Genomic DNA, 27,993 nt, shown 5'->3' on the forward strand with positions numbered 1-27,993 from the left:
AATGAAGGGGTGCTGAGAAGAATTTGTTTCACAAAGACTATTTATATATGGAATGCTTCACCACAGTTAGGTATCTAGGCTGATCATACATAATATTTGGAAAGGAAGATTTCAAAGGATTTATAAAACTGAAAGAAATTGAACTCGAGTAGATAGGTCCACTTAGAGTGACCGTAACGCTGGTGCATTTGTAAATATTAGGATTTTTGTCTTCACTAAAACATTCTTTGTAGAGATGAATTAATACATCATCTTTGTAATGGTCACCTCATTATAGGAAGGATGTGAAAGCTTTGGAAAGGGTTCAGAGGAGATTTACTAGGATGTTGCCTGGTATGGAAGGAAGATCTTACGAGGAAAGGCTGAGGGACTTGAGGCTATTTTCGTTGGAGAGAACAAGGTTGAGAGATGACTTGAGACATCTAAGGTAATCAGAGGTGGACAGTGAGAGCGTTTTTCCTCTGGCAATGGCTAGCACGAGAGAACATGGCTTTAAATTGGGGGGGGGTGATAGTTATAGGACAGATGTCAGAGGTAGTTTCTTTACTCAGAGCAGTAGGGATGTGGAAAGCACTGCCTGCAACAGTAGTAGACTCAGCAACTTTAAGGGCATTCAAATGGTCATTGGATAGGCATATGGACAAGAATGGAATAGTGTGGGATAGATGGACTTCAGATTGGTTTCACAAGTTGGCGCAACATTGAGTGCTAAAGGGCTTGTACTACGCTGTAATATTCTATGTTCTATATAATTTTTGCCCTATTATTAAATCATTTCATATATCGCATTAGATTCTGGAATTCAATAGTTGAAATGAGAAACTTCCTTTTTTTTCACAAAAATGAATTAAGGTAGATAAAAGGAAAGCACAAATGTTCACTTTTGCTTGTTCTCCAGGCTGGACTCCACTTCATGAAGCTTGCAACTTGGGTTACTATGAAGTTGCCAAACAGCTAATAATGGCAGGCGCAGATGTGAACACCCAGGGTCTTGATAATGATACTCCACTGCATGATGCTGCAAGCAATGGACATAGAGATGTATGCATATGATTTATGAGCTATTTATTATGTCATAGAAAGCTAATACTGGACTTGAAGTTAGAAAATACAGAAAATTTTTAAATTAGATAAGTTTATATGCAAAAGAATTGATGATTTGTGTCCGGTGATGATTCTTTCAGGCAATCCTATCATTACGTGGCTTATAAAATCTGTATTGGCTGTTTGCCATCTATGAACAGACTGTTGATTCTTTATTATTTAGTGATGTTAACATGAATCCTGTTGAGAAATATCTTTTTAGAATTGTTCCTTAAGTTTAAATTGAACCGGGAAATTCTTAGCTTTTGATTTTTAGCCTCTCTTCAACGACCTTACTTTTAATAATTAATCACTAAGCCAGGAATTGAATGTAAGCAATTGGGACAATTGAATGTTGTTTTAAATCTATTGCCATCCAACTTCAGCCCAAGTGTAAAACTATTGCATTATGTTCCAACACATTTGATGTAATAGAGTAAATTATTTTGACTAGTACTTGCATTAACTGTCTATGGGTAAACTTATTATGTATCCTACTGATGCTGCTTTTTGTAATCCTGTTTACTTTCCACATTACAAAATCTGCTTAACTTCGTTCTTTTTTTCCTGAAACCCCTCTTTCTAGGTACTTGCATTATAAAAGTATTAAATAAATCCCACATTGAATTTTCTGCATTTTTTACTTCCTGTTAACAAACGTAATGTGCCAAACACTTGTGATCTTTTTTGCCAAAACTATATAGAAAAGTACTGAGATTATGATTCACCTTTCTGGTTTTCAAGAGTCATTAAGTTATGGTCCATTTTCATTGCAAACATTTGACCCAAAACATTTCCATTCTTAATAGTTTGCACAAATTTAAAACTAACTTTGTTAAACTTGTTAACTTTCTTGTTTGATTGGATAGCAATTCACAATTTTTCATCTTTCTCACTAGATTGTGAAACTGCTTTTGCGCAATGGTGGGGATGCATATCAGATGAATCACCGTGGAGAACGTCCTGTGGATGTGGCTGATTCAGATGAAATGGAGCAGCTTCTGAAAGGAGAGCTTCCTCTTTCTGATGATGATGATGATGACAGTTGTACAGGTGACAAGAAATAAATATCCTAGCCACGCTGAACAGTTTTGGTATTATGGAAACATCGTATAAATATAGTCTTTCAAAATAGTTATATCCAATTAAATATGTTATATTTCATAAAAGAATGCTTTCAAATCTATTGAGAGTAAAATCGTGTAAATCCTAAGTGCATCATGTAGTTAACAGAAAATATTTCTGAAGAAACATAATGTAGAGATCTCTCTTTTATTCATAGCTCGCCAAAATCAGCATGTCAGGTCTAACAAATGTTTGCTCTCCTGCCCGCTTAACTACTTTATATCAATATTATTTCAGTTGTCCCAGACTTGAGACAAGTTATAATTTGTAGAAGTGTGAACTCTGATTGAAAGTCAATAATTTTGTAACGATGCTCCTTTCTATTACCTCTATTTCTTCCCTATCGCACTGCCTCTTATTGGAATTTTAGCTCATTCTTTTCATTTTTATTACTCCATTGACAGTCCAGGAATATTAATTGTATCTGCAATTAATGTCCCACTGTATTTTCAGTGTAATTACTTTTCAAATATTTTCAGCTTATACTTAAGACATAATTGGAGTTGTCAAATTTTGTAATTATATGGATTTCTGTTAGCTCCTTACTAGCACTGTAAACTTTTAATAGATGCTTCTCTACTTCATTTAAAATGTTGCTGTTTAAGTTGTATTTCTTTTCCTTAATATTTAATATTTCTCTATATTACATGGCATCTGCCATCTTCCTAGCTCCCCCACGGTCTCTCTTTTACAGTCTTTGATAGTTTACCATGTTCTCGATCGAGGTCATTCCAAAAAGTGAACTTTGTTCCCTCAACTCTGTGAGCAGTTTGTTTGTGCATTGCATTTAAATGCAGAACACTACTCAATGAACTCTTTTTCATAGCTTCGCCATAAAAATAGATATGAGTAAAACTGTCCGTCTGGAGCATGCTGTGATCATACATAGTTTCATGTGCTGCTATGCATGAACAGCATTAGAAAGGTTTTGCAATAGGACTTGAAAATGCATCATTTCCAAATGTCAATTCCATTTTATTTGTATATTTTTCTAGAATCTGAAGAGTTGCCTTCTGTGAATCCATCTAGTGTTGATGATATTATGGATGATTCTGAACCAGAAAAAGAATTAAAAACTGATGCTAATCAGCAGTTGACACCCTGCAAATCAATTACATCATCTGCTATGGATGAATATGAATTCAAGGATGATGACGATGATGAAGTTGAAGAAGAAGAAATGGGAAAGCTTCTAGATCAGAAAAGGATTCGAAGAAAGGATGGTAAAAAGAACATCATAAAAGAGAACAGCAGCTACTTAACACCTCCAAAGTTAGAATTGCAAAAACCATTTAAAATTAAAAAGCAAAAATCAGCAAGAGTTCTTGTTTCATCTAGCTCTGAGAGCTCAGATGACGAACTACATCAAGAGAAAAAAACTTGTTCAGCAAACTCTCTCGAGGTTGTTCCAGATAGCAGCAGTAAATCGGATGTAAGGACCAAGAAAGAAAATCTGGTTACCGTTGAACAGAAGGAAAAAGGAAAAGGGAAGAAAAAGGTGAAGAAGCAAAGTAAAAATAAAGAGAACCATGAATTCAAACAGGAAAAAGAAGAGAAGGAAAATGCTAAATTGATGCTTTTTTCCACGTGCTCTAGTTTGGACTCTTTAGAACGTACAAGAGAGGAGGATTCATTCAGAAAGTCTTTATGTATGAAAGATGACTCTTCAGGTCATCAATTCCACCTTTCAACTTCCAAATCACCGAAACATGCATGTGGATTAAATGAAAAACGAGCAAAGCCACTTAAACAGGAAAATACCAAAACTGGCACATCTACAGGAGCATCAGACATTTCCTTTCAATCTGAAGTTGTGCGATTTGATCATCTTACAGATTCTGACTACACCTCTGAGAGTTCCAGCAACAAATCTTTTAAGTACAAAGCAAAGACTAAATATCGCAAGAAAGATCTACATGTAGAATTTGGTGAGAAGTCTGGATCAAGAAGCAAAGAGGAGGAGACCGATATATTTGATAGCATGGAAGAAGTGCTTAAAAAGACTGACAAGGATGGCAAGGTTATAAAAAAGCATAAATTAAAGCATAAAGATAAAGAAAAAAACAAAGTTAAAAAAGAGCATGAAAATGAGAGGGGAAAGCATAGACAAAAAGAGAGTGAAAAAGATGTATATCCTGAGTTTGATAGAGAATACTGGAAAGAGAACTTTTTCAAAAATGATGATACTAATGAAATATTCAAAGAAGAAAACTCTGATTTAGCTCCATCAGAAAAGTCATTGAAAGATAAAACTCCAGTTAAAGAGGAAAAAACAAAGGAGAAGTATTTTAAGGAAGAAAGATCTGTCAAAGAGGACAGAGAAAAGGAAAAGTGTAAAAAGAATAAAAAGGAAAAACATTCTAGAGAAGAAAAGGATATTAAACTTGCCAGTCTTGAAGAAAGAAAGGAAATTGTGCTTACAGACAAAGATGACTCTATTTACTCTAGTGTCTTTGTGAAGAAAGAACATTGGGAGCTATTTGAGAGAGAGAAAAGCACAGATAAAGACAAATCTGATACTCCAGATAAAGAAAAGAAGGAAAACAAAGAGAAAAGTGAAAAGAAGTCCCCAACGAAAGAGAGAGACTTGGAAAAGTTGGAAAAAAAGTATTCTGATAGAGATAAGAAAATAAAACATGAAAATAGGTTGGAGAAAGAGAAAGCTGAACTTCATGAAAAACCACAGGACAAAACTCTTAATAAATTACAAGACAGCGGAGAGAGAACAAAAGAAAAAGACCGTTCTAGTAACCTGTATTCGACTGCAGAAAAGATCCACCGGGAAAATGACAAATTGAAGAATATATTCTCAGTTAAAAAACCTGATGAGAAAGAAAAGAGTAAGGAAAAATTGGAGAAAAGACATGAAAGAGAAAAAAGTGAAAGGGAGCGTCACTCTAGTGGAATGAAGGACAAAGTGGAAAAGGAAAAACATTCTGTGGAGAAGAAGGTAAAATTACTTGAAAAAGACTCTCAAGACATCACAGTTAGTAAAGCTGTCAGAGTGAAAGAAAAAGACAGGGATATCGAAAAAGAGAAGAAGAAAGAAAAGTCTAGGGAAAGAGAAGGTGACCTTGTGACAAATGCCAAGCACTTGCAAGATGAGAAGAAACGTAACAATGTTGAAGTTGGTAAAGCATTGCATGATAAATTATTCTGCTCAAAGGAAAAAGTCAAAGACGACTTCCTTAAAACTCCTGATACAAAAGAGAAGGAAAGAAAGGAAAAAGATAGACCAAAGGAGAGAGTACCAATAAACATCACTGTTAAAGCAAAGCTTAAAGATATCGAAATTGATAAATTGAAGTCTAAAGACTCTAGTTCTGTAAAGGATGTGCGGCCAAAAGAAAAGAGACTAGTAAATGATGACTTGATGCAGACCAGTTTTGAACGGATGCTAAGTCAAAAGGATTTAGAGATTGAACAGTGGCACAAAAAACACAAAGAGAAAATAAAGCTGAAAGAAAAAGAGAGGCAGAGGCATCGATCTGGCATTGAGCTCACAAAGATAAAAGAACGAGAAAAATTGAAGAGTTCAACAGCGAGCAAAGAACTTACTAGGTCAAAAAGTTCCGATCCATCAGAGATACATTCTAAAGAGAAGCAGCTGAAAGACACCAATGTGAGATCACTGTCCACTGATGCAAAACAGAATTTGCCAGACACATCAAGACCTTTATTAAGTTGTGAAAGTAATTTAACTGCATCTCCCAGACAAGAACGTGATCGGGCAGGGCTAACGTCAAGGTCTATATCAATGATTTCAGTTGCAAGTTCAGAAGACTCATGTCAGACTTCAGCTGTAGCAACACCACGGCCTTTAACAGACTATGATTCAGATTTCACTATTGAGGGTTCGGAGTCTCAGTCTTCCTTTTCACAATCTGTATTTCCGTCTAGTGCCAAATCACCTGCTGTATATGAACGAGATTTTGATGTTTTAGTTGATGTACCAGATCGACTTAAATCGCCATACTCCAGTAAACTTTCAGGATCTTATCTGAGGTCAGTCTCTGCTGACAGTGCTAGATATGAGAATGAATGTCGGTTAGTAGGTGATATTCGGAGATGCAGTATACCAGCTGTGGCAAATGACCATGATAAATTGTCCCATAAGCAACTTGAAGGTAACCTACCACCTTCAAGTGAAAAACAATATAGTTTTTCACCAACAGTACAACCCCAAGTATGTATTTCTCCCCAAGCAGAACCACTTCCAGATAGTGGCACTGAAGAGAGCACATTTAATAGTACTTCCTGTTTACAAGTTTCTGTTCCCACACCACCTGCTGTCATTGTGCCAAACAGCACTAATTATTTATCGCAGGATGCAAATTCCAACAGCATAATTCAAAATACTTCACAGCAGATGCCTGTGGTGCAGCCACAAATAAACTGTTTGATTGGCAGCACTCAGTCAAATAAACCATTGGAAATATCTTATGACAGGCTTGATGGTCCTTTACACAGCAATAATGATGGCAATTCAGCTTCAGCAGCTTGTGAGAAAAATATTTTTGGCCCATTACAACATGTTTCGCAAGAGTGGGGATGTTCAGACCAGTTGACTTCAGAATTGGTATCAAAGTCTCCACAAATGACTTGTAGTGAGCCTTCTCAAGTAGCAAATGTTCAAGAATCAGCATCCTATTTTTCACCTACACATTCTTCCACCTCCTCTTGTATGAGGGCAATGTTAGATAATGATGCTACCCCTCCAGTTCTCTTTTGGCCAAAATGTGCAACTCAAGATTTTCCACAAGCTCAGACTTTGCATGATACAGATCGGTCTTCGGATTCATGCACACCAGAATGTGCAGGAATTGCTGATGGGAAGGATGCTAAATATCCTCCTCTTGACACAAATGCTGACCTTACAAGTCACAAGACAACAGAAGAGGTGTCACTTTGTTGTAAATCAGATGAAATGCAGGGCTTGGAAGAGACTTTCTCTCCATTGTCCACATCATTATCAGACAGCAATAATGTGAGCGAAAACCTTGTGGACCAAACAAGGCCTCTCCACAACATATTAAATGAATCTCAAGAAAAGATGGAAGAAAGTGAAACAAGTATTACTTCAGCTGGTCAAGAACCAACATATAATCGAGAGGGCTCAGAATTAGACAAGGAGTTAGTAACCTCTGTTGACGAAATACAGTCCGAACCACCAGAAGAGTCAGCTGAAGCAATGCCTTCCACTGAACAAACATGCATGCATTCTGTAAATAATGAGCCTGTATCCTTGGAAAGTAAAACTCAAGACCAAGATTTCTCATTGGAGATGGACTTTTCTCAACTTTCAAAGATTACTGCTCAAGAAGCAGTGGTGATGGAAGAGGTAGCACTAAATGAAAGAAGGCAGTCCACTGAGTCAGCAAAGGAGGAATCGGAAGAGCAAATGGAAGCTGACCGAACAGAACAAGATATTCCTCAGAGGATTACTCGTAATAGAGCAAACATACTTGCCAATCAAAACAAACAATCTGCTATCAATTGTGTACAGGTATCTGACAAAGACACAGAAAGCTCTACACCTGTGAAAACCAAGTCCAAGTTCACAGAGGAGGAAGAAGGACAAGTGCATCATCCACACAAACGAAAGATGTCACGAGTTCCACATCCTGCACAAGTTAAATCCACACTGCAGCAAGCAAAGGAAAAGACACAGCAGTCACTGGCAGCCATTGTAGATTCTTTAAAACTAGAAGAAATTCAACCTTACCATTCAGAAAAGGCAAACCCTTACTATGAATACCTCCACATTAGAAAAAAGATAGAAGAAAAGCGTAAAGTGCTATGTAGTGTCACTCCTCAAGCACCGCAGTTTTATGATGAATTTGTTACATTCACTGGATCATACTTGCTGGACGGAAACCCTCTGAGCAAACTCTGCATACCAACTGTAAGTGTTGTCTGTTAAAAATGTACCGACCTTACTATTTTAGTGACTGCAAGTGGTAAATTTAGTTTGTGATTATAAGAATCTTTCTCACTTTTTTTAACATGCACTTTTGAATGAATCATGTGAACCCTTTCATCCTTAATACTGAATTTTTAATGCATGTTTTGCATTGAGCTGCTTCCATTAGAGGATAAAAATACATAAGCAAATTGCAAAGCAAATCAAACTGGGCCCAGTATTGACTTGATCATGTGGTCTGTTGGGGAATAGCTATTAAAATCATTATAAATCGATCACCGTGATGACGATATCCTTGCATTGCAGATTTGTTTCCAAAATCAATTGGTGTGGAAGCAATAAACAGGTGACATTAGGTACTTTGTAATTGGAAAGATTGCCAACTAGGTAATTGGAAATTTGCCACCCAGGTAAATAATGTGGTGAAGAAGGCATGTGGCGTACTGGCTTTTATTGGTAGAGGAATTGAGTTCCGGAGTACTGAGGTCATGTTGCAGTTGTATAAGACTCTGGTGCGGCCGCATCTGGAGTATTGTGTGCAGTTTTGGTCGCCATACTATAGGAAGGATGTGGAGGCACTGGAACGGGTGCAGAGGAGGTTTACCAGGATGTTGCCTGGTATGGTAGAAAGATCGTATGAGGAAAGGCTGAGGCACTTGGGGTTGTTTTCATTGGAGAAAAGAAGGTTTAGTGGTGACTTGATAGAGGTGTACAAGATGATTAGGGGTTTAGATAGGGTCGATAGTGAGAATCTTTTTCCACGTATGGAGTCAGCTATTACAAGGGGGCAAAGCTTTAAATTAAGGGGGGGTAGGTATAGGACAGATGTTAGGGGTAGGTTCTTTACTCAGCGAGTCGTGAGTTCATGGAATGCCCTGCCAGTAGCAGTGGTGGACTCTCCCTCATTATGGGCATTTAAGCGGGCATTGGATAGGCATATGGAGGATAGTGGGCTAATGTAGGTTAGGTGGGCTTGAATCGGCGCAACATCGAGGGCCGAAGGGCCTGTACTGCGCTGTATTCTTCTATGTTCTATGTTCTATTAAATGTAGTAGTGTAACATACAACTACAGTATATTGTGCTGTAATTTTGAAGGCCCTGAATGCAGTATGGGGCATTCCTTAGGTTGGTGATGTCATTTCCTGTGGTGAAATAGGAACATGTACAGCTTGGAAATGGTCCCTTGGGTCCAACTCGTCCATGCCGACCAGATATCCTAAATTAATCTAGTCTCATTTGCCAGCACTTGGCCCACATCTCTCTCAAACCTTCCTATGCATTAACCCATCCAGATGCGTTTTAAATGTTATTGTACCAGCCTCCATCACTTCCTCTGGTCGTTCATTCCATACACGCACAACACTCTGCATGAAAACATTGCACCTTAGGTCCCTTTTAAATCTTTCCCCTCTCACCCTAAACCTCTGCTCTCTCGTTCTGGAATCCCCCACCTCAGGGAAAAGATCTTGTCTATTTACCCTAACCATGCCCCTCATTATTTTATAAATCTCTATTAAGTCATCCCTCAGCCTCTGATAGTCCAGGGAAAACAGCCCCAGCCTATTCAGTCTTGAACCCTCCAACCCTGGCAACATCTGAGTAAATCTTTCTGAACCCTTTTAAGTTTCACAACATCCTTCCGATAGAGAGACCAGAATTGCGCACGATATTCTAAAAGTGGCCTAACCAATGCCCGGTACAGCCTCAATTTGACCTCCCAACTCCTGTACTCAATGCCCTGACCAATAGAGGAAAGTATGCCAACGCTGACTTCACTATCCTGTTTACCTGCGATTCCACTTTCAAGGAACTATAAACCTGCACTCCAAGATGTCTTTGTTCAGCAACTCTTCCCAGGACCTTACCATTAAGTGTATAAGTCCTACCCTGATTTGCCTTTCCAAAATGCAGCATCTTCCATTTATCTAAATTAAACTTCAATGACCACTCCTTGACCCATTGGCCCATCTGATCAAGATCCTGTTGTACTGAGGTAACCTCTTTCACTGTCTACTACACCTCTAATTTTGATGTCATCTGCAAACTTACTAACTGTAGTTCCTGTGTTCATATCCAAATCATTTGTTGGAAGTTTAAATATAGTTAGACAAAGTCCAGGCATATGCTTTTCTAGTCAATTTTCTAGAGTCTCACCACTAATTAAGACTCCAGTGATTACTTACTCCCTGTATTTATAGACCCAGTCAAGTTCTCTCGATTATTCCTCAATTAAAATACAACCATCACCAGTTCCCTGGTTCCATTTGGCCTCTGGTCTCCATGCCAGTTCCTATCACATGTTCATACTAGATGAGGTGCCAATCAAGCAGGCTTCTTTTCCCTAGATGATGAGTTTTTTGAGTCTTGTTGAGACTGAGGTCCTCCAGGCAAGCAAAGTGTATTCCGTCACAGTTCTAATTTGTGCCTTCATCTAGGTGGCGAGTTACTCACGGCAGGATTCTGAGCCTCTGCCTTGTTCTTGAGGCCACAGTATTTATAGCTCGCCCAGTTAAGTTTCTGGTCAATACTAACCCCTGAGAATGATGAGGGCAATTCAGTGAATTGAACATCAAAGGACGATGGTCAGATACTCTCACTCGTTGGAGGTTGGCATTTCCCAGCACATTTGTGGCTCAAATGTTAGTTGTCACTTATCAACCTAAATCTGAATGTTACCCAGCTGTTTGCTGCCTTCAGGCTCCAATTGTTTCAATATTGGAGGAGGCACGAATGATACTGAACATCAAGCAATCATCATCATCACATTCCCACCTCGTGACTTTGGAGAGAAGGTGATTGATGGCACAACCCTGAGTACCACTTGCAGAGATATCCTGCAAGATATTTTAAGTAAATTTGATACCTGGTCAATTTATGGGGCATTTAATTCTCCAATAAATGACTTTTTGTGCAAATGATGAAGCAGGGCTATTAACTTGCATCATTGATAGAGAATAATAAATATCCCATCATGTAATACCTGCAGCATGTTCCTTGCCCATAAAAGCTGAATGCAGTCATGTGTTTGTTTAATTGACAGTATAACTGGATGAACATCAGACACGGTGATTTTTTTTGTGCAATGAATAAATGTGGTATAGCTGCATTAATATGACATCTCACCTGGAGTGGAAGAAAAAGCAAATGTTACTGTTTTGTTGAAATCCTGAAAAGCCCATAGAGATGTGAAACATTCTCAAATAGCATTTTCCCTTTCATGGAATCATAGAATCCCTGCAGTGTAGAAACAGGCCATTCAGCCCATTGAGTCCCCACCAACCCTCAGAGCATCCTATCCAAACTCACCCCCTACTCTATCCCTGTAACTCTGCATTTCCCATGGCTAATCCACCTATCCTGCACATCCCTGGACACTACAGGCAATCTAGTATGGCCAATCCATATAACCTACATGTTTTTGGATTGTGGCAGGAAACCCATGCAGATACTGGAAAAATGTGCAAACTCCACGCAGATAGTCGCCCAAGAATGAAATTGAACTCCGGTCCCTGGCACTGTGGCAGCAGTGCTAACTGCTGAGCCACCATGCATCCTATTGTTATGTGAAACTGTTTGCTATACCTCTGTGCTACAAAATCTATTAACGTGTTTTGAAATCCTATTAGTGCAAATTAGTACAGGTGTGAAGTAATGGCTTCAAGAATCTAATTTTTAACTTGAAAAATAAAAAGGAATGGAAAGGGAAGTGAAATCAGGATGCACTGGTGGAGGAAGGGGTTGGAGAACATTCTTACGAGAAAATCAATATTTACATTTATAGTTTATGGAGCATTAATTGTAATATAACATCCAAACTTATTTCAGAAGAATTATTCAAGATTAAACAAAAATGTGTTGAGACAAATAATCAAAAGCCTGGAAAGAGATTATAGGGTATAAGTTAGGATACATGTAGAAGGGTATGGTATGGAGGATGGGAGACCAAGAGTGCATTTCAACAGTTATACCTGGAGGGGAGGCAAAAAGCATTGATGAAGGCTTTGGCAGCAGCAGAACTGAGGGTGGAGATGGATCGTTGTATGAAGGTGTAAGTACTTTGTATTGGTGATAAAAAAAGATTATAGAGTCAGAGATTCAATTCCGGTTACAGTAAGACAAAGTTGGTAAAGTCTGGTTCAATTCTGGTCAGAGAACTTGAAGGTTAAGGAGTGGGGTTTGTAGGACTAACAAATTATCTAGATGTCTCCAACGTTCATTTGGGGGGGGGGGGGGGGGGGGGGGGGGGGCACGGGATAGGAGACTTGCTTGTCCAGTATTGCTAACTGGAGATCTCCTGTTGTTGAATTTCTGCTCCACTTCAGTGAAAAGCTTATGAGCTCTGCTCCAGCAAAGCTCCATTTTCAGTTAAAACGCCCCCTCAGAGTATTCTTACTTCAAACTTGCCTATTTAAAATGAACATTTTGGGATCTCTGTAAATCTTGCACTTTGTTCAGTCAATTCAGGGCTGGTTCTGCTGTTTATATTCTATGGTGATCACAGGCTTTGCAAATTATCTTCTAGATCAGTCATTGATGCTTTGCAGCAACCGTGTAATTGTGAATAAAAAAGTTCATGAAAGTGCTTTTTAAAATGCAGATCTTTATTTTTGTTTCAGAATCTATTACCTCAAATAGAAAAAACTGCACAGATTTGTTTTAAACATGTTATAAATATATAAACAATAATTTGAAGTTACCAAATGTTAATGTTCATAAAACAAGTATGTATCAAGAGAACTGCTACAAGATATTGAATTAGATAATTCGACAAAATAGCATTTCAAGAGATTTGGTTGCCTACAGCAACACTTGTATTACCAAGGAGAATGCCCCCTCTGCTGGAAAGAGAGTATGCATACCAGTTGATATCAGTTTTCCTGCTCAACTTTTGGTATTACCATATTTGATTAATCCACTCTACCTCGTTATTCTAATGGCTACTTGGAATACTGGAGAAGAACTGCTCAGGTTTATGGCATAATAAGTGATTCAGTACCTTTGAATAATTAGGGTAGAACACTGAAAGAGCAGTGGAGAATAAAGATTTTTGACATAAACTCAATTTTTATTTCGCACATTGCTAACAAAGCACTGGGATTCATTTGTAGAGGAATTAAAATTAATTAGCAAAATGTTTGTGAATTTTATATATTGTGGCTACTGAATGCAAGGCTTGGAGACACCAGATAGTATTAAATGCCATTTCTGGCTGTGGCATAATGTCAGATACCAGCAGATGATGGTGGGTGAAACTACCAACAATCGTCATTTTAGAAAATCTGGCTCACTAATATTGTTTAGGGAAAGAAATCTGGCCTATGTGTGATTCTTTTTGTTCAGTAGCACTATCAGTCGAGTATTAATAATCCAGAGGCCCAAGGTAATTCCCTGGGGCATTCACTCAAATATCACTATGGAGTTGTGCCATCCTTACCTAGTCTGGCCTACATGTGGTGCCAGGCTCAAAGCAATGTGACTGACCTTTTAACTGTCCTCTGAAAGTCCATTTAGCAGTAAAGGGGAAATAATCAGTTGCTGAAGACCTGGAATAAAAAGAGTGTTGGAGAAACTGTGCAGTTCTGGCAGCATCTGTGGAAACAAAAAATTAAAGTTTTGGATACAATATGACTTTGTTTCCAAAGAAACAGCTTACCCTGTCTCTGCAGTTGCCACAGAATTCCACAGGCTTACCACTCTGAAGAAATGTTTCCTTATCTCAGTCCTAAATGGCTTACCAGTATTCTTAGACCATGTCCCTTGGTTCTGCACTCCCTGGTCATCAGGAACATCTTTTCTGCATTTACCCTGTTAGAATTTTATAGGTTTCAAAGCTTCAGTGAATATAGTTGTAACTGATCCAGAGTTGTCTCCTATTTCAATCCTGCACAAAGCCATAAGATCTATTAGGCAGAATTAGACCTTTCAACCATTGATTCTGCTCTTCCATACAATCATGTTTGATTATGTTTCTCAACCCCATTCTCCTTCCTTCTCCCATAACCTTTATTCCTCTTATTAATCCAGAATCTTATCAATCTCTGTCTTAAGTATACTCAATTTCTTGATGTCTACAGCCTTCTGCAGAAATGAGTTCCATAGATTTACCACCTCAGGCTGAAGAAATTCCTCCTCACCTCAGTTCTGAAGGGTTGTCCCGTCCACTCGAGCCTGTACCCTTGGGTCTTAGTCTCTCCTATTAATGGGAACATCATCTCCACATTCACTCTATCCAGGCCCTTCAGTATTCTGTAAGTTTGAATGAAATTTCCTCCCCCTCATCTTTCTTAACTCAATTGAGGACAGATTTAGAGTCCTCAACTGCTCCTTTATATGAAAGCCCTTTTTATTGGCCAGTCCAAACCTCCTCCAAATATAGCAGAAAATGAGGACTGTAGATGCTGGAGATCTGAGTCGAGTGTGTGTTGCTGGAAAAGCAGCATGTCAGGCAGCATCCAAGGAGCAGAAGAATCGATGTTTCAGGCATAAGCCCTTCTCCGAATATATCGAGGAGATATATATTAAGGAGGTAGTCTAGACCCAACTCTTGTTTTATTTAAAGGGAAGTATAAGGTGCTGTGTTCCACGTTAATTTGATTGGTTAAACTACTCTGTTTTAAGCAAAGCACATTTTATTCTTCCCCTATGTTTAAAACATGCTCAAAAGAAAGAAGAATTGGTGTAACTTTAACTCTATTGGAAAACTTAACAGAATAAAAGATTATTGAAGTATTACACTGCAACTGTTCCAATATAGTAAAATTCCCATAAACATACCCTCGGCAAAGTCGGTAAAATAGATTGCTGTCAGAATTGCATGTAAGACGGAACCCAAGCTTTTAGCTGTAGCAGAGACAGAAACCATTTCCACACTCAATTTCAAAACCCCAATAGCCACTGAAAGCTAAATTAAAACCTAGTTCTATGGGTGCCTTATTCCACACAGTCATGCTGCTTCAATTGTTCCAACTTTCAAAAAAAAATCCCAAGACCTCAAAGCTATTTGTTGGCTTGGATGAGACAGCTCATCATCTTAAGCTCAAAAACTCTGCTCAAAAAAAAGGACAAAATATACCTGTTAAAGCTATAGTATTATCACAACCTGAAATCATTGGTGTAAACCTCCTGTGGATTCTCCTCGATGCCAGCACATCCATCATTAGATTCGACGTCTAAAACTGCTCTTGGTAATCCAAATGCCATCCCAGTCTAGTAAATCTTTGTTGTACTCTCTCCATAGCCAGGTCATTATCCTCCGATAGGAGATCAAAACTGCACAATACTCCAGGGATGGTAACACATTTCCAGCTCTGATCTCCAGCATCTGCAGACCTCACTTTCTCCTCATGGTCTCATCAAAGCCCTGTATAATTGCAGTAAGATATCCTCACTCCTGAACTCAAGTTTTCTTGTTATGAAGACCAACATACCATTTGCTGCTTTCACCAGTTGGTGCTCCTGCATATTGACTGGTATACAAGGATACAGTGAGGTCTGCAGATGTTGGAGATCAGAGTTGAGTGTGTGTTGCCAGAAAAGCGCAGCAGGTCAGGCAGCATCCGAGGAGCAGGAAAATCGACGTTTCGGGCCAGAACCTTTCAGTGTACAAAGATATCTAGGTCTCCTTGCTCCTTCCCCTTTCCTGGTCTATCACCATTCTAATAACAATCAGTGTTCCTATTTTTGTGACTAAAGGGAATAACATCACATTTATCTACGTTATACTTCATCTGACATGCATTTGCCCACTTATTCAACTTATCAAGCTCATGCTGAAGCATCTCTTCATCATCCTCATCCTTCCAACCCAGTTTTGTTCTCAGAGAATCACAGAATCCCTACAGTGTTGAAACAGGCCCTTCGGCCTAACAAGTCCACACCGACCCTCCAAAGAGTAACCCACCAGACCCATTTCCCTACCCTATTATCCTATACTTACCCCTGACTAATGCACCAAACCTACACATCCCTGAACACTTTGGGCAATTTAGCATGGCCAGTTCACCTAACCTGCACGGCTTCAGATGGTGGGTGGAAACTCACGCAGATATGGGGAGAATATGTGGAGTTTGCACAGACAGTTGTCCAAAGCTGGAATTGAGCCCGGGTCCCTGGCGCTGAGAGGCAGCAGTGCTAAACACTGAGTCAACGTGCAGCCTCATGCTGCTTTGTAGATTTGAAGGTATTAAAATAACAAGGGAGCATAAGATGGACCTCCTGGGCAAAAAGTTTGGAAAGGGTACTTGGAGAAATGAGAGGAAAACAGGAGAAATCTTAAGTTCAGAGCTAACTCAAGGGGAAACTATATAGAAGGTGCTCCTCTTTTATTCATGACTAGGTTCTAGTATTTGAAGCAGTTTAATCATCAGAGTAAATCATTTATTTGAAGAAAAGTAGTAAAGCAGTGGCATTTTTTCATGGATTTTGTCAAAGATTTCAAATTATAGCATTTCGCGTTAATATTGATTGCTCCTGTTATATCTTGTTTTTTTTAGATAACGCCTCCTCCATCTTTGTCTGAAGCACTGAAAGAACTCTTCAGGCAACATGAAGTTATACGAATGAAGCTTCGATTACAACATAGTATTGAACGGGTACATATTTCCATAAAACTCTTTTGTCTTGCACAAGATAGGCTAAACCCTGCTTCAGTCTGTTGTTTGGGAGCCAGCTAAAAACCATATTAGAATGATGTCCTTAAATATTAAAGATTCTTCAAGAAACAGCAGCATTTCTGTATATTGCTGCAGTGTTATACTGTATACTCTACCATACTGTCAGTGCACTGAAGCTGTTCACATCTACCTATCAATAGAGTTAGGAATTAATGGGGCTTGATTTTTTTTGCATTGCACCTTGGTCTGATTTTAAAGCTGTTTTGGTGCAGCACCGTGCATAGGAATCTGTGAAAGTATTATTTTAAAAAAAAACTCCAACTGCAGGTGGAGTATCCTTTATCTGCACATCTAAAAACTGAAATGACCTAAAATCTGAATGTCTTTTCGTGAATTGATCTAAACCAGCCTATCAACACAGAGTTCAGCTCCTTTGGGAGGGGGAGAAAAAAGTTTGCTTGGCACAAACAGACCTAAAAGCATTTTTTTTCCCAAAGACCTGAACTCATTGTGTCTAGGGGTCTATTCAGGCCATTTGAGGGGGGAAAAACAAAACTTCACTTTTAGATCCATTGAGGCCAAGTGAGGGTATTTCCCGAAATGGCCCAAACAGATCTACGTCCAGGTAAGTGTATCCCTTTATCTTGCATTCTTTGGAAATGCAGGGGAGCTTAGGAATATATTTTCTGATTTCCATGTTTAACTGAGCATGTGAATTCACCAGAAATTGCTGTCTGAGTTACACTTCAATACCATTTGAGTTCTATTAGCTTATTACTACTTAAGATCCAGACTATGACTTTTACCAAACCTGTGAACAAATTCCCCTCTGATCAGATATTGGTTGAAGATATTTGCACTAACTACTTGAATGTTGGTTGAATTATGCAACAGTAAGTACATTCAAAAGCCTAGTGGTTAAAATATACACAACTACATTACTGAGTGTATTATTTGTGTTTAATTTCAGGAAAAGCTTATTATGTCAAATGAGCAAGAGGTTCTGAGAGTCCATTACCGTGCAGCAAGGACACTAGCAAATCAAACTTTGCCTTTTAGTGCCTGTACTGTGCTTCTGGATGCAGAAGTTTACAATATGCCTCAGGATCCTCAGGTGAAGATCAATTGGGCTATTGGGTGGGAGATTTGAAGGAAGAATTTATTTTATTTATTTCTGCTGAACAATTGAAAAAAAATTATTATTGTAATTTTCACTTTAGGGTGATGAAAACAAAACATCGGTGAGGGATCGATTCAATGCACGTCAATTTATGTCATGGTTGCAGGATGTAGATGATAAGTTTGATAAATTAAAGGTATGTCTCTTTTAACAATTATTTAAATAAGATGTATAAATACATTTCAACGAAAGTCCCTTATAGTTCATAGTAGGGTCCAGAAATGATACCGTAATAAAAGTTAAACAGAGATGGATGATCCTGTGCAAAAAAAATGTTAAGACCCAAAGTGGGGAGTTGAAGCAAGATCAGGCCAGTGCTGAGGAAAAAAGAGTTTGATTGAAGAGAGAACCCTGGAACTGCTACACTCACTATATTGAAGCTATTATGTCGAACTAGTTTTTTTATAAAGTATTGCTATTCATAATAATGTCCATAACGAGCAGAAAATACATTGTGTTGGGTAGTCAGCATGAGTTACAATACAGCTGACTCATTAATCAGTTGCCAACTCAGACACCACCTCCTGCTGCCCCCTCGACCATGACCTCACCTCTTATCACCAAACTCTCATCTCCCAGACCACCAAAACCTCATCACCTCAGGGGATCTCCCATCCACAGTCCCCAACCTTATAGTCCAGGGACCCCACACCGCCTGGTTCTACCACTTACCCAGAATTCACAAACCTGACGGTCCCAGTTGACCCATCATCTCTGTCTCCTCCTGCCTCACCAAACTTATCTTGACACCATCTTGTCCCCCTTTGTCCAGGATCTCCCCACTTACATTTGGGACCACTCATGGACCACCACCTCCATGACTTTCAGTTCCCTGGCCCCCAATTCCTCATCTTCACCATGGACATCCAGTCCCTGTACATGACCATCCAGCATGACAAAGGCCTAGCAATTCTCTGTTTCTTCCTCTCTTCTCCCGTCGATCCAACCAGTACCCTTCCACTGACACACTCATTGAATTGGTCCTCACTCTCAACAATTTCTTCTTCGAATCCTCCCACTTTCTTCCGACCAAAGGGGTAGCCATAGGCACCCGCATGGGCCACAGCAATGCCTGCCTCTGTCATGGAATAGTCCATCTTCCACAGTGACACTGCACCATTTCCCCACCTTTTCCTCTGCTACATTGTATTGGTGCCATCTTGTGCTCTCACGAGGAGGTTGAACAGTTCATCAATTTATGACACCTTCCACCCTGACCTCAAGTTCACCTGGACTATCTCTGACATCTTCCTTCCCTTCTGCAGATTCACTACTGTCGGCGAAGAAATTATACCTCCCTTCTATTTAAATATATGACCCCATATTCTAAGATTTTTCTCACTGAACCTCGACTCTCCCAGGATGGAAACAACCTCTCTGAATCTACCCTGTCAAATCCCTTAATTCCTTTATTGTATCTTTCAATAAAGTTGCCCCTCATACTTTAAATTTCATTAAGTAAGACCCAACCTACTCAGCCTGTCCTCATAAGACAGTCCTTTCAAACCTGGTGTCAACCTAGTGAACCTTCTGTGGACTGCCTCTAATGCCAGTGTATCTTTCCTTAGACGAGGGGTCCAAAACTGTTCACAATATTGCAGCTGTGGTCTGACTCATGCTTTGGATACTTAAAACTCCATTCTATTTGAAATAAATGCCAGTATTCCATTAGTCTTCCCTATTACCCACTTAATTTGGATACTAACTTTCTGTGATTCATGCACAAGGATTCCCAGATCACTGTGTTCTAGCTTTCTGCAGTCGTTTTCAATTTAAATAATATTCCACTCTTCAATTCTTCCTGCCAAAATGAATAACACATATTCTTCTACATGATATTCAATTTGCCAGGTTTTTGCCCAATTGTTTAACATGTCTATATTCCTCTGTAGACTTTGTGTCATCTTCAGTGCTTGCTTTCCCATTTATTTTTATGTTGTCGACAAACATGACTATAGTACATTCATTTTCCTCATCTAAATCATTAATATAATGTGTAACTGTGGACCCAGCATAAATCCTGTGGCACGCTACTAGTTGCAGGTTTTGTAAAAAAAACTTAAGTTGCCATAGTCCTAGTGGACCATCGGCTGCACCCTCATTAGACCCTGAGGGTCACCATGCCTCACGTAACAGACAAGGCTGAGAAGATGGGACCTTCATGTAATCTCGGCTGGTACAGAAAATCTGTTGCTGTTGGTGTCACTCTGCACCACAAACCAGCTGTCCGGCTGAGATAACCAATTTCCCACTAGTTTCACGTAGCCATCCTGAAAATGTCCCCTTTATCCCAACTGTCTATCAGCCAATCCTTTATTCATGTTAATATACTACTACTAACACCATGGTGTTAATAATTAAGTTACCTAATGTGTGGAATCTCATCAAATATCTCTGAAATTGCAAATGTATTACATCCACTGTTTCCCCTTTATCCTGTTTGTTAACCCCTCAAAGAATTCTATTAAACGATCAAGCGTGAATTCTTCATGAAGCCATGCTGACTTTGCTTGATCATATTATGTGTTTCCAAATGTTCTGCTATTACATCCTTTATTATAAACTACCAATTCCCCTGTGACCGACATTAAGCTAATTGGTTATTTAATTTTTCTCTTTTTAAATCGGGGTGTTACATTGGCACTTTCCCAATCCTCTGCGACTTCTTCAGAACCAGAGTTCTGAAAGATTACCACCAATGCATCCTCTATCTCTGCAGCTACTTTGTTTAATATTCAAGGATAAATACCATCACGTCAAGATGGTCTTTTGCCCCATTATTTTCCCTCCCACTTTGTCTCTCATGATAGTTATTGCATTTGTTTCCTCTTCTCCTTTTGCTCTTTGATTATTTAGAAATTTGGAATGCTAAAATGTTCTACTGTGAAAACTGATGCAGAGTTTTTATTCAATTCGTCTGCCGTTTTTCTGGCTCCCCATTATTATTTCCCCAGCATCATTCGCTAAGATGTTTGTGTTAACTTTGGTCTGTTGCTTCCTTTTTATCTATTGAAAGAAGCTGTAGCTGTTTGTCTTGATATTGCTTGTAAGTTTACCTTCAGGGTTTATCTTCTCCCTCAATTTTTAATCATCTTTTGTTAGTTTTTTAAAACTTGCCTTATCCTCTGGCTTATCACATTTTTTATCAAATTGCACATTTTTCTTATAATGTGATGCTATCCTTAACTTCTCTGATTAACTATATGGTTGGCTTATCCCCTTCTAGGATTCTGCTTCATCACTAGATATATCTTTGACCCTTAAATCATTTCTTAAAAGTCTGCCGTTGTTCCTCAAACATTTTTGCTACAGTAAAACTTTATTTTTCTGAAAGTACATTGGCAGCCTCTTGTGAGATGTCCTGTGACTGATCTTCATGGTAAACCAAAAGAAAAATAAAACTTATGATCAATTAAAACCAAGTCTGAGATGCATTTTTGTCATCAACCTTTTCAGAGGTGTTATGACGCAGCTTTTTGAAGCAGGTGACACTTGAACATAGGCTCTCTCGCTCAGAGGCAGGGATATTACCACAACAGCTCCTTGACTCTGGGATCTGATAAGTGCAGCATTACTGTTGGCAGGAATCAAAAGTTGCCAAAGTTCTCAAAAGTCTGTGGTTAGCATTTCATTCCCCTGTCACTCTCTTCCAAATGGTAAGTGGTAAAGGAAATTCAGTACGTGTAAATAATTTGAAGTTTGAGATTTTGGTGACATTTTACAATTAATACTAAAACTTTAAACCAGCAATAGAAAACTGAAGTGATTGAAGAAAGGTGTGGGAAACCTTTATCTGGAACAGAGTGGTGAAGTTACATGAAGATTTCTTTTGGATGTGAAGGACTACCAACTAGTTGTAGTACCCAAACAAATGAATGATTGAGTATATTTAACAGCACTCAAAAATCTGCAGCCTGAAAACAGAGATGGGTTTTAGTGCCTACTGGAACAATTAACACATGTTTACATATTATTATGGATATCCCTCTAAAAGGCAAATTGCTGGAGAAACACAGCAGTCTGGCAGCATCAGTGGAGAAAAAGCAGAGTTAATGTTTGGGGCCAATGACCCTTCAGAACCTATTGTAGCTAGGAAAAGGTTGGTACATATACTGAAGATGGCGAGGTGGGGAACAAGTAAACAATAGGTGGAAATGAAGCCCAGACAGAACAACAGTTGGACAAAGTAATAGGGAAAGGTCAGTCAGGAGGAATCAATAGCTGCTAATTGGGACCATTAGTAGCTCACAATGGAATGGTTATAGTGGCAGCCCATGTGATGACAAGGCCTAGGGTGTGGAGGTTGGGGTAAGGACATGGAAGGAGGTGTTCAGGCCCTAAAATTATTGAACTCCATATTGAGTTCCAAAGGCTGAAGGGTCCTTAGGCAGATAATGAGATGCATATGTGCTCATCAAGTGAGAGGATTCCATGATGTATCTTTGGGGAGACAGTACTAAAAAAAAATGTGAGACTGTCTCATCTCTTGTGAACTGAATGTCCTAGTCGTTCATTGAAGCGAATCAGTTTTCACGTCATACTTCACTCATCTTCAAACCAGTGAATATCATGATTGGTGAGATAGCGACATAGTGGGCTTGTCGCTGGGTTAGTAATCCATGGACCAAGGCAATGCAAGGGGACAGTGGGGTTTCAAGATCCACAACAGCAGCTGAACAATTAATAAAATCTGGAATTGAAAGCTAGCCTCTAATGGTGACTACTGTTGTAAAATGTTCTTTTGAGATTAATATCTACCTGATCTGCCCTACATGACAGCTGATCCATAGCAATGAGGTTGCCTGTTAGCTGCCCTCACAAATGGCCTAAGGCAACTTAGTTCAAGAGCATTTAGGGGTAGGCAACAATTGCTGGCCTTTACAGTGCTGCCCACATAGCAGCCAAGAATACTTTGAAAGTTATTAGTATTATTTTTGCCTGTTTAGTTCATTATATAAACTGCCAGTATTAAATAGACAGCATGAAAGGAATGGGTTTAACTGAAAAGATTCTTGAGTTCATAAATTGCATTTTCTCATGTAATTGTGTTTCTGGGCACTAAATAACCTTTACCTGTTTCAAGTTTTAACTATTATTGCTGTGTATCTGATCAATTGAAGCATTATAATCATTCTGCAGGTTTTTATTCCCTTCGGAGAAGGTCCAATTTCTGATTAGAAGTTACCATTGAACATAATTGCAGTCGGAACTCTGGAGAGTGATGCAGCTCTCCTCTCACATTTTGGTAGCATTGACAAGTTTATTGAAGTACACTCAATAATGAGTTTTCTAAGCACAATTAATTTTCCATTGGACTGCATACTGCCAACTGAGCTTTAACAGTTAGCGTCAGGTTCCTCTGGAAGTGTAAATGATACCTTTTTATTTTACCTTGCAATTAACACTTTATTATTTTATTACAGACATGTCTTCTTATGAGACAGCAGCATGAAGCTGCAGCAATGAATGCAGTGCAAAGACTAGAATGGCAGCTTAAACTACAAGAGCTTGATCCTTCTTCACACAAATCTTTGAGCATCTTTGAGATTCCTGAGTTTTACATCCCTCTTGTTGATGTCAATGACGACTTTGACTTGACACCAATCTGATTGTGCATGTGTTTTGGAGGTTTTAAGCAAGTGCATAAAATGACTTGGATACAGTCACTGCTGAATGATACAGGACAGTTACAGATAGGCATGTGTATTTTCTGCCAGAGCACTTTTACGATAAGTGAGGAATTGAGGATATGGGTACTTGTGGCAACAAAAGTGCAGTTCTTTCCTGCATATTGATGTGAGATTCAGCACTAACGCACTGTGACTTCCCTTCACTGTTTACCAGAAACCACTACTACATTTCAGTAGTATACATAGCTGATAAATAGGTTATCATTCACTCTTAATATCTGCCTACTCTTTAAAGTTTACAAGTTGGGGGCATTTGTTGCATATGCTATGTTATGTTCATACCAGCAGCGCTGGCAGCTGCAAGGTTTTAGGGGCATAGTGATACTCTATCCCCAAGAAGGAATTGATGGTACAGTAGAACCTCACATTAGCACTCATGGGTAGAGTGCTGCCTCATTTATAATATTACACAATGGCTCAAAACTACCATAGGCTTTTCAGAAATATACAGATGTTTTTGGATAACATTCTAATAAGAAATCAAATTTGCCTAATTTCAAAGAAATCATACTTTACAGTATCTTTAAATTCAAAACAAAAACTAAGATGCACTTGCAGGTTTTGTAAATGTTTCAAAAAATTAATGGTATTTAAAACTTTCTCTGTTTACATGCTTGCACTTTGTTAAAATTATTCACCTTATTGTTTTGAGCACTTCAGATTCTATTCTCGTCAACGTTTTTGAAAAATATTTTCCAGGTCTCTCAAACGAGGGAGTGTCTGATTGTTTGTCTTTGTGGGCCATATAGGTGCATGTGAAGGAACTTTAGGGGAGGTAACTCAGTTTCAATTAATGTTTCAGTTAATTTTCTTAGATCTCAAGGCGCTAATGGTAACAGATCAAATGTTTGAATGTATAAGCGAGCCAGACTGTTGAGTCCTTTTCAACTTCCAGAGTTTGAAACTTCAGACAGCACACCCATCAAAAAAACACAAATGAGATAATGTTTCTGGGGTTCAGGAGTTACATGTAGCTCATTGAGGACAATAGGATTAATGCACCTTTCCTGAACGACATGCTCTGCTTTTGATCATTATTCACCGATCTCACCAATTCTCTTTGCAGCTATGGTTGCAGAACTTTGATTTTAAAATAAAACATTCTTCCAACACTATTCATTATTTTTTTCTGCTGCTGCCACTTTGTTCACTATCACTTTTTTTGAACATTTTCATACCAACTAGATTGGGTCCATTAAGTGCAAGGTACAAGTTCAAGTTCTGATCTTGAGCCAGCTTTTCTCTCCACCTTCAGTCAGAAGGCTTTGAGATTTACCATGCTCCGTTGGCTAAACTTGAAAAGTCAGTGGCTGGAGGTGTACAGGGCTGAGTGTAGTTTGCTATACTGCTGAAACAACCCTCATTCTGGGTTCATGACAATCTTGATGTCTTCTAAGACCTATCATTCTCAGAAATTGAAGCGGCTTTAAGATAAAAACTGGAGGTTCTTTAAAGCTGCCTTTACATCTGTTTAACACTGAACTAAAGCCACCAATTCTTAATGTGTAAGTTTTGTACAGCCAGTATCAGCACCAAGATAATTACAATATTTGATACGGTTGCAGCTAGGAAGACTTGGTATTAAAAATGTTCTCTATCGTTGGTCTTAATGAATCTGATAATGCCACCGCACAAGACCTACATACAAGGAGCTAGTGGCATTGACCGCAAACTAAAGCAATATAGAAGCAGCTTAGTAGACTTGCTTACGTTTTCCCCTCCCTCGTCTCTGTGATTCTTATACTGTTCCTCTTTATAGTCAATTGCCTGGCTCCCAAGTACATACAGGGACACTCTTTCCCAATGGACAGTTGTACCCTAAGAAAAAACATCTTGGGGCTTTTATTGCTTTACTGCCGTGAAGAGGCAAGCACTGTACTCTGAAGAAGACTTAGTTTAATTTTAAAATGAACAGACAAATTAGCAACAAAAGAATATTCCCATCTTTTTCATTTCACAGTTATCTGTTCTGATCTTAAATATTGTACAGATTCTTTTGTTTTGGGGCAGGGGGGGAATTCTGCACAGATGTATTATTTTGTCTTTTTTTAAAAATAAGTTATTTTATACATATCATCCCGCAGTTGTAAATAACATTGTATTTAACAATATTGTTTAAAAATGTACAAAGAAAATTATATAGTTATTTTGATTGTATAGCTCATTAATTGTCTAATGTTTCAATGGACCAAAGTTGCAATTGATAGTTGGTTTTATATTGATTGTAGTGTGCTGTGGTTTGACCTTGTTTGTTAGGCATGTGTTTGGGTTTGCTTTTTTTACATTGCAGCAGTTGTTTGAACTTACAGTTACAATGCAATGCATGCATTACCAGATTATCTTCAGTGTCATGTTCTTCTCCACCTCTTTCCCTACACCCTGAAGAAAAATCTGCAGCAGAACCTATTTTTTCAGCACAAATGCTTTTTCAATTATAGTTCCAAAAGTGTAAATTGTTTATTTTAATATTTACCTGTTGATTATTATGTAAATATATGTAAATATATTGTTAAATAAATTTTAATGGTCATGTTAATTAAATGGAGTTGTATCTACAGTTGTGCAATTGGAATGAGATTTGTTTCATTGTCTGTTTTTGAATTTGTTTTAGCCAGAAGAAAACCTTTTTAACTGCAGTTAAATCTGGGGGAATCATCAAAAAAAATGGCTTAACTGGCCAAAAATGTGTCTTCTTGCATAAACTTTGTGCTGTTATTCATAATCTCTTATCTAATAAATATAAAAATTTTGTATAGAAATAACAAATGGCAACAGACTATTCAACTAGTGGGTGCATCTTCCTCTGGCAGGAGCCTTCTAATCCCAAGCACTTCTTCAGGTCTTATTTCCCTTTTCTCCCTTTCTAGCATTTCCAGCCATTTAATCATCCTCTAGTTTCCATTTAAGAACTGGATGGTTCCAGCAGTTTTTGTTTTTATTTCCAAGCATCCGTAGTATCTTAAATTAAACACCTACAGATATCAATTATCAAAAAAAAATTGAGTTATGTCATTGATCTGCCATGACCTCATTGCATGGTGAAACAGGTTTGAGAAGCTTAAATAGCTTGCTTCTCTTCCTAACAGCAGTGTTCATTAATCCCCATATGAACTAAATGCTTACTTTATCTTCTAATTAACAACGTTTTGTTCAGACACTTGTACAAGAATGACATGTTAGCTCTAATTGATCTAGACTGGTTTCAAAAATATATTACTGTACCTATTGAAGGAATACATATTTTAGCGGCAACATAAAACATTCAAAATCTATACAAGTTATTTCTTTTGGCTTGAAAACAAGTTTATCATGAGCACCATCATGGAAGATTCATTTATGTATAAAGATGTGGGAACGTAAATGAAATTAAGGTTTAAATCCTGTAATATGGCAGGTTCATGATTTAATTCTTTGAACTTCAGATTGATTCCAGTCCAGCTTACAAGGATGTCTACGTTTAAATAAAAACATTACCCAAGTGACGTATGTCAGAATGACAATTTGCATTTAATTAAACTGAATAACTAATTTGTAGCTTTATATAACTGGTCATGGCTTTAAGAATATGTAGTGGAGCATCACAGGTTGGTTTATCTATCCCCCTCCACTCCAAATTACACAATCCCGAGATGGTATGCAAGAATGCACTTAATGTAAAACAAAGTTTTCTGGCAACTCCCATGCTATCCTTTTAAAAGATATATACTGCTGATCATTCATTGAGAAAAAGCTGATATGAGGCTGTTATCAGGAAGAGTAATGAACATTTATTTATAATCTGACAAATATCCATGAATAAAACTAATTCGACCCCACTGATGCCCCATTTCCAAGCTTTTTTTTTCTTTTCCAAAGTCCTTGAACATGATATCCCAAATTTCTTAGAAACCTAATTAGAAGAATTCATATATAGTGCTGTGGTAAACATATTAAAAGGATTCCTATCTGACTGCATGGAAAAAAAGCTCCCTCGATCTGTGTGTAGCCTTTGTATTGACTGTTGACCAGAAACCAAACTGGCCTAGCCATATAAGTAGTGACAATAAGAGCAGGTTAGAAGCTAAGAACAAAAACATCCCCTCCTGTCCGTCGTCTACAAGTCAGGTGCGCAACAGAATATTCTGCACTTGCCTGGTTGAGTGTAGATACAACAAAATGAAGTTGATAATATGCAGGTCAATGCAGCCAATTTGATTGGCACTACATCCATAAACATTTATTCATTTCCTCCATTGACACTAGCAATTTGCATAATTTACAACATGCACAGCAAACCCACAACTACTACCATCTGGAAGGATAAGGGCAGCATGGGAATGTCATCACCTGCAAGTTTTCCTCCAACCCACTTGCCATCCAGATTTGGAAATGTATCATTG

General features: G+C 38.4%; 1 protein-coding gene and 1 long non-coding RNA gene across 8 annotated transcripts in view; one reads left to right on the top strand and one right to left on the bottom strand.

Moving 5' to 3' along the window:
* The window catches only part of ankrd12 (ankyrin repeat domain 12), a 178,080-nt gene extending 151,909 nt beyond the window's left edge, over nt 1-26,171 (top strand). For all 7 annotated transcript variants that reach the window (XM_087986690.1, XM_087986687.1, XM_087986692.1 and 4 more), the window contains 7 exons: nt 899-1,041; nt 1,983-2,136; nt 3,204-8,113; nt 16,625-16,723; nt 17,715-17,858; nt 17,965-18,060; nt 23,348-26,171. In XM_087986690.1, coding sequence (XP_087842816.1) covers nt 899-1,041; nt 1,983-2,136; nt 3,204-8,113; nt 16,625-16,723; nt 17,715-17,858; nt 17,965-18,060; nt 23,348-23,533 — 5,732 coding nt within the window. In that variant the 3' untranslated portion in view covers nt 23,534-26,171. The remainder of the gene's footprint in view (nt 1-898; nt 1,042-1,982; nt 2,137-3,203; nt 8,114-16,624; nt 16,724-17,714; nt 17,859-17,964; nt 18,061-23,347) is intronic.
* The window catches only part of LOC148150487 (uncharacterized), a 70,199-nt gene continuing 55,600 nt past the window's right edge, over nt 13,395-27,993 (bottom strand). Inside the window, exon 3 of the long non-coding RNA XR_015757050.1 lies at nt 13,395-13,721. This is a non-coding gene — a long non-coding RNA (uncharacterized LOC148150487). The remainder of the gene's footprint in view (nt 13,722-27,993) is intronic.

Source organism: Chiloscyllium plagiosum, unplaced genomic scaffold (genome assembly GCF_037043375.1).
Source record: "Chiloscyllium plagiosum isolate Xiang-an unplaced genomic scaffold, Cpla_swu_hap1 HiC_scaffold_4, whole genome shotgun sequence".
Classification (NCBI taxonomy): domain Eukaryota; kingdom Metazoa; phylum Chordata; class Chondrichthyes; order Orectolobiformes; family Hemiscylliidae; genus Chiloscyllium; species Chiloscyllium plagiosum.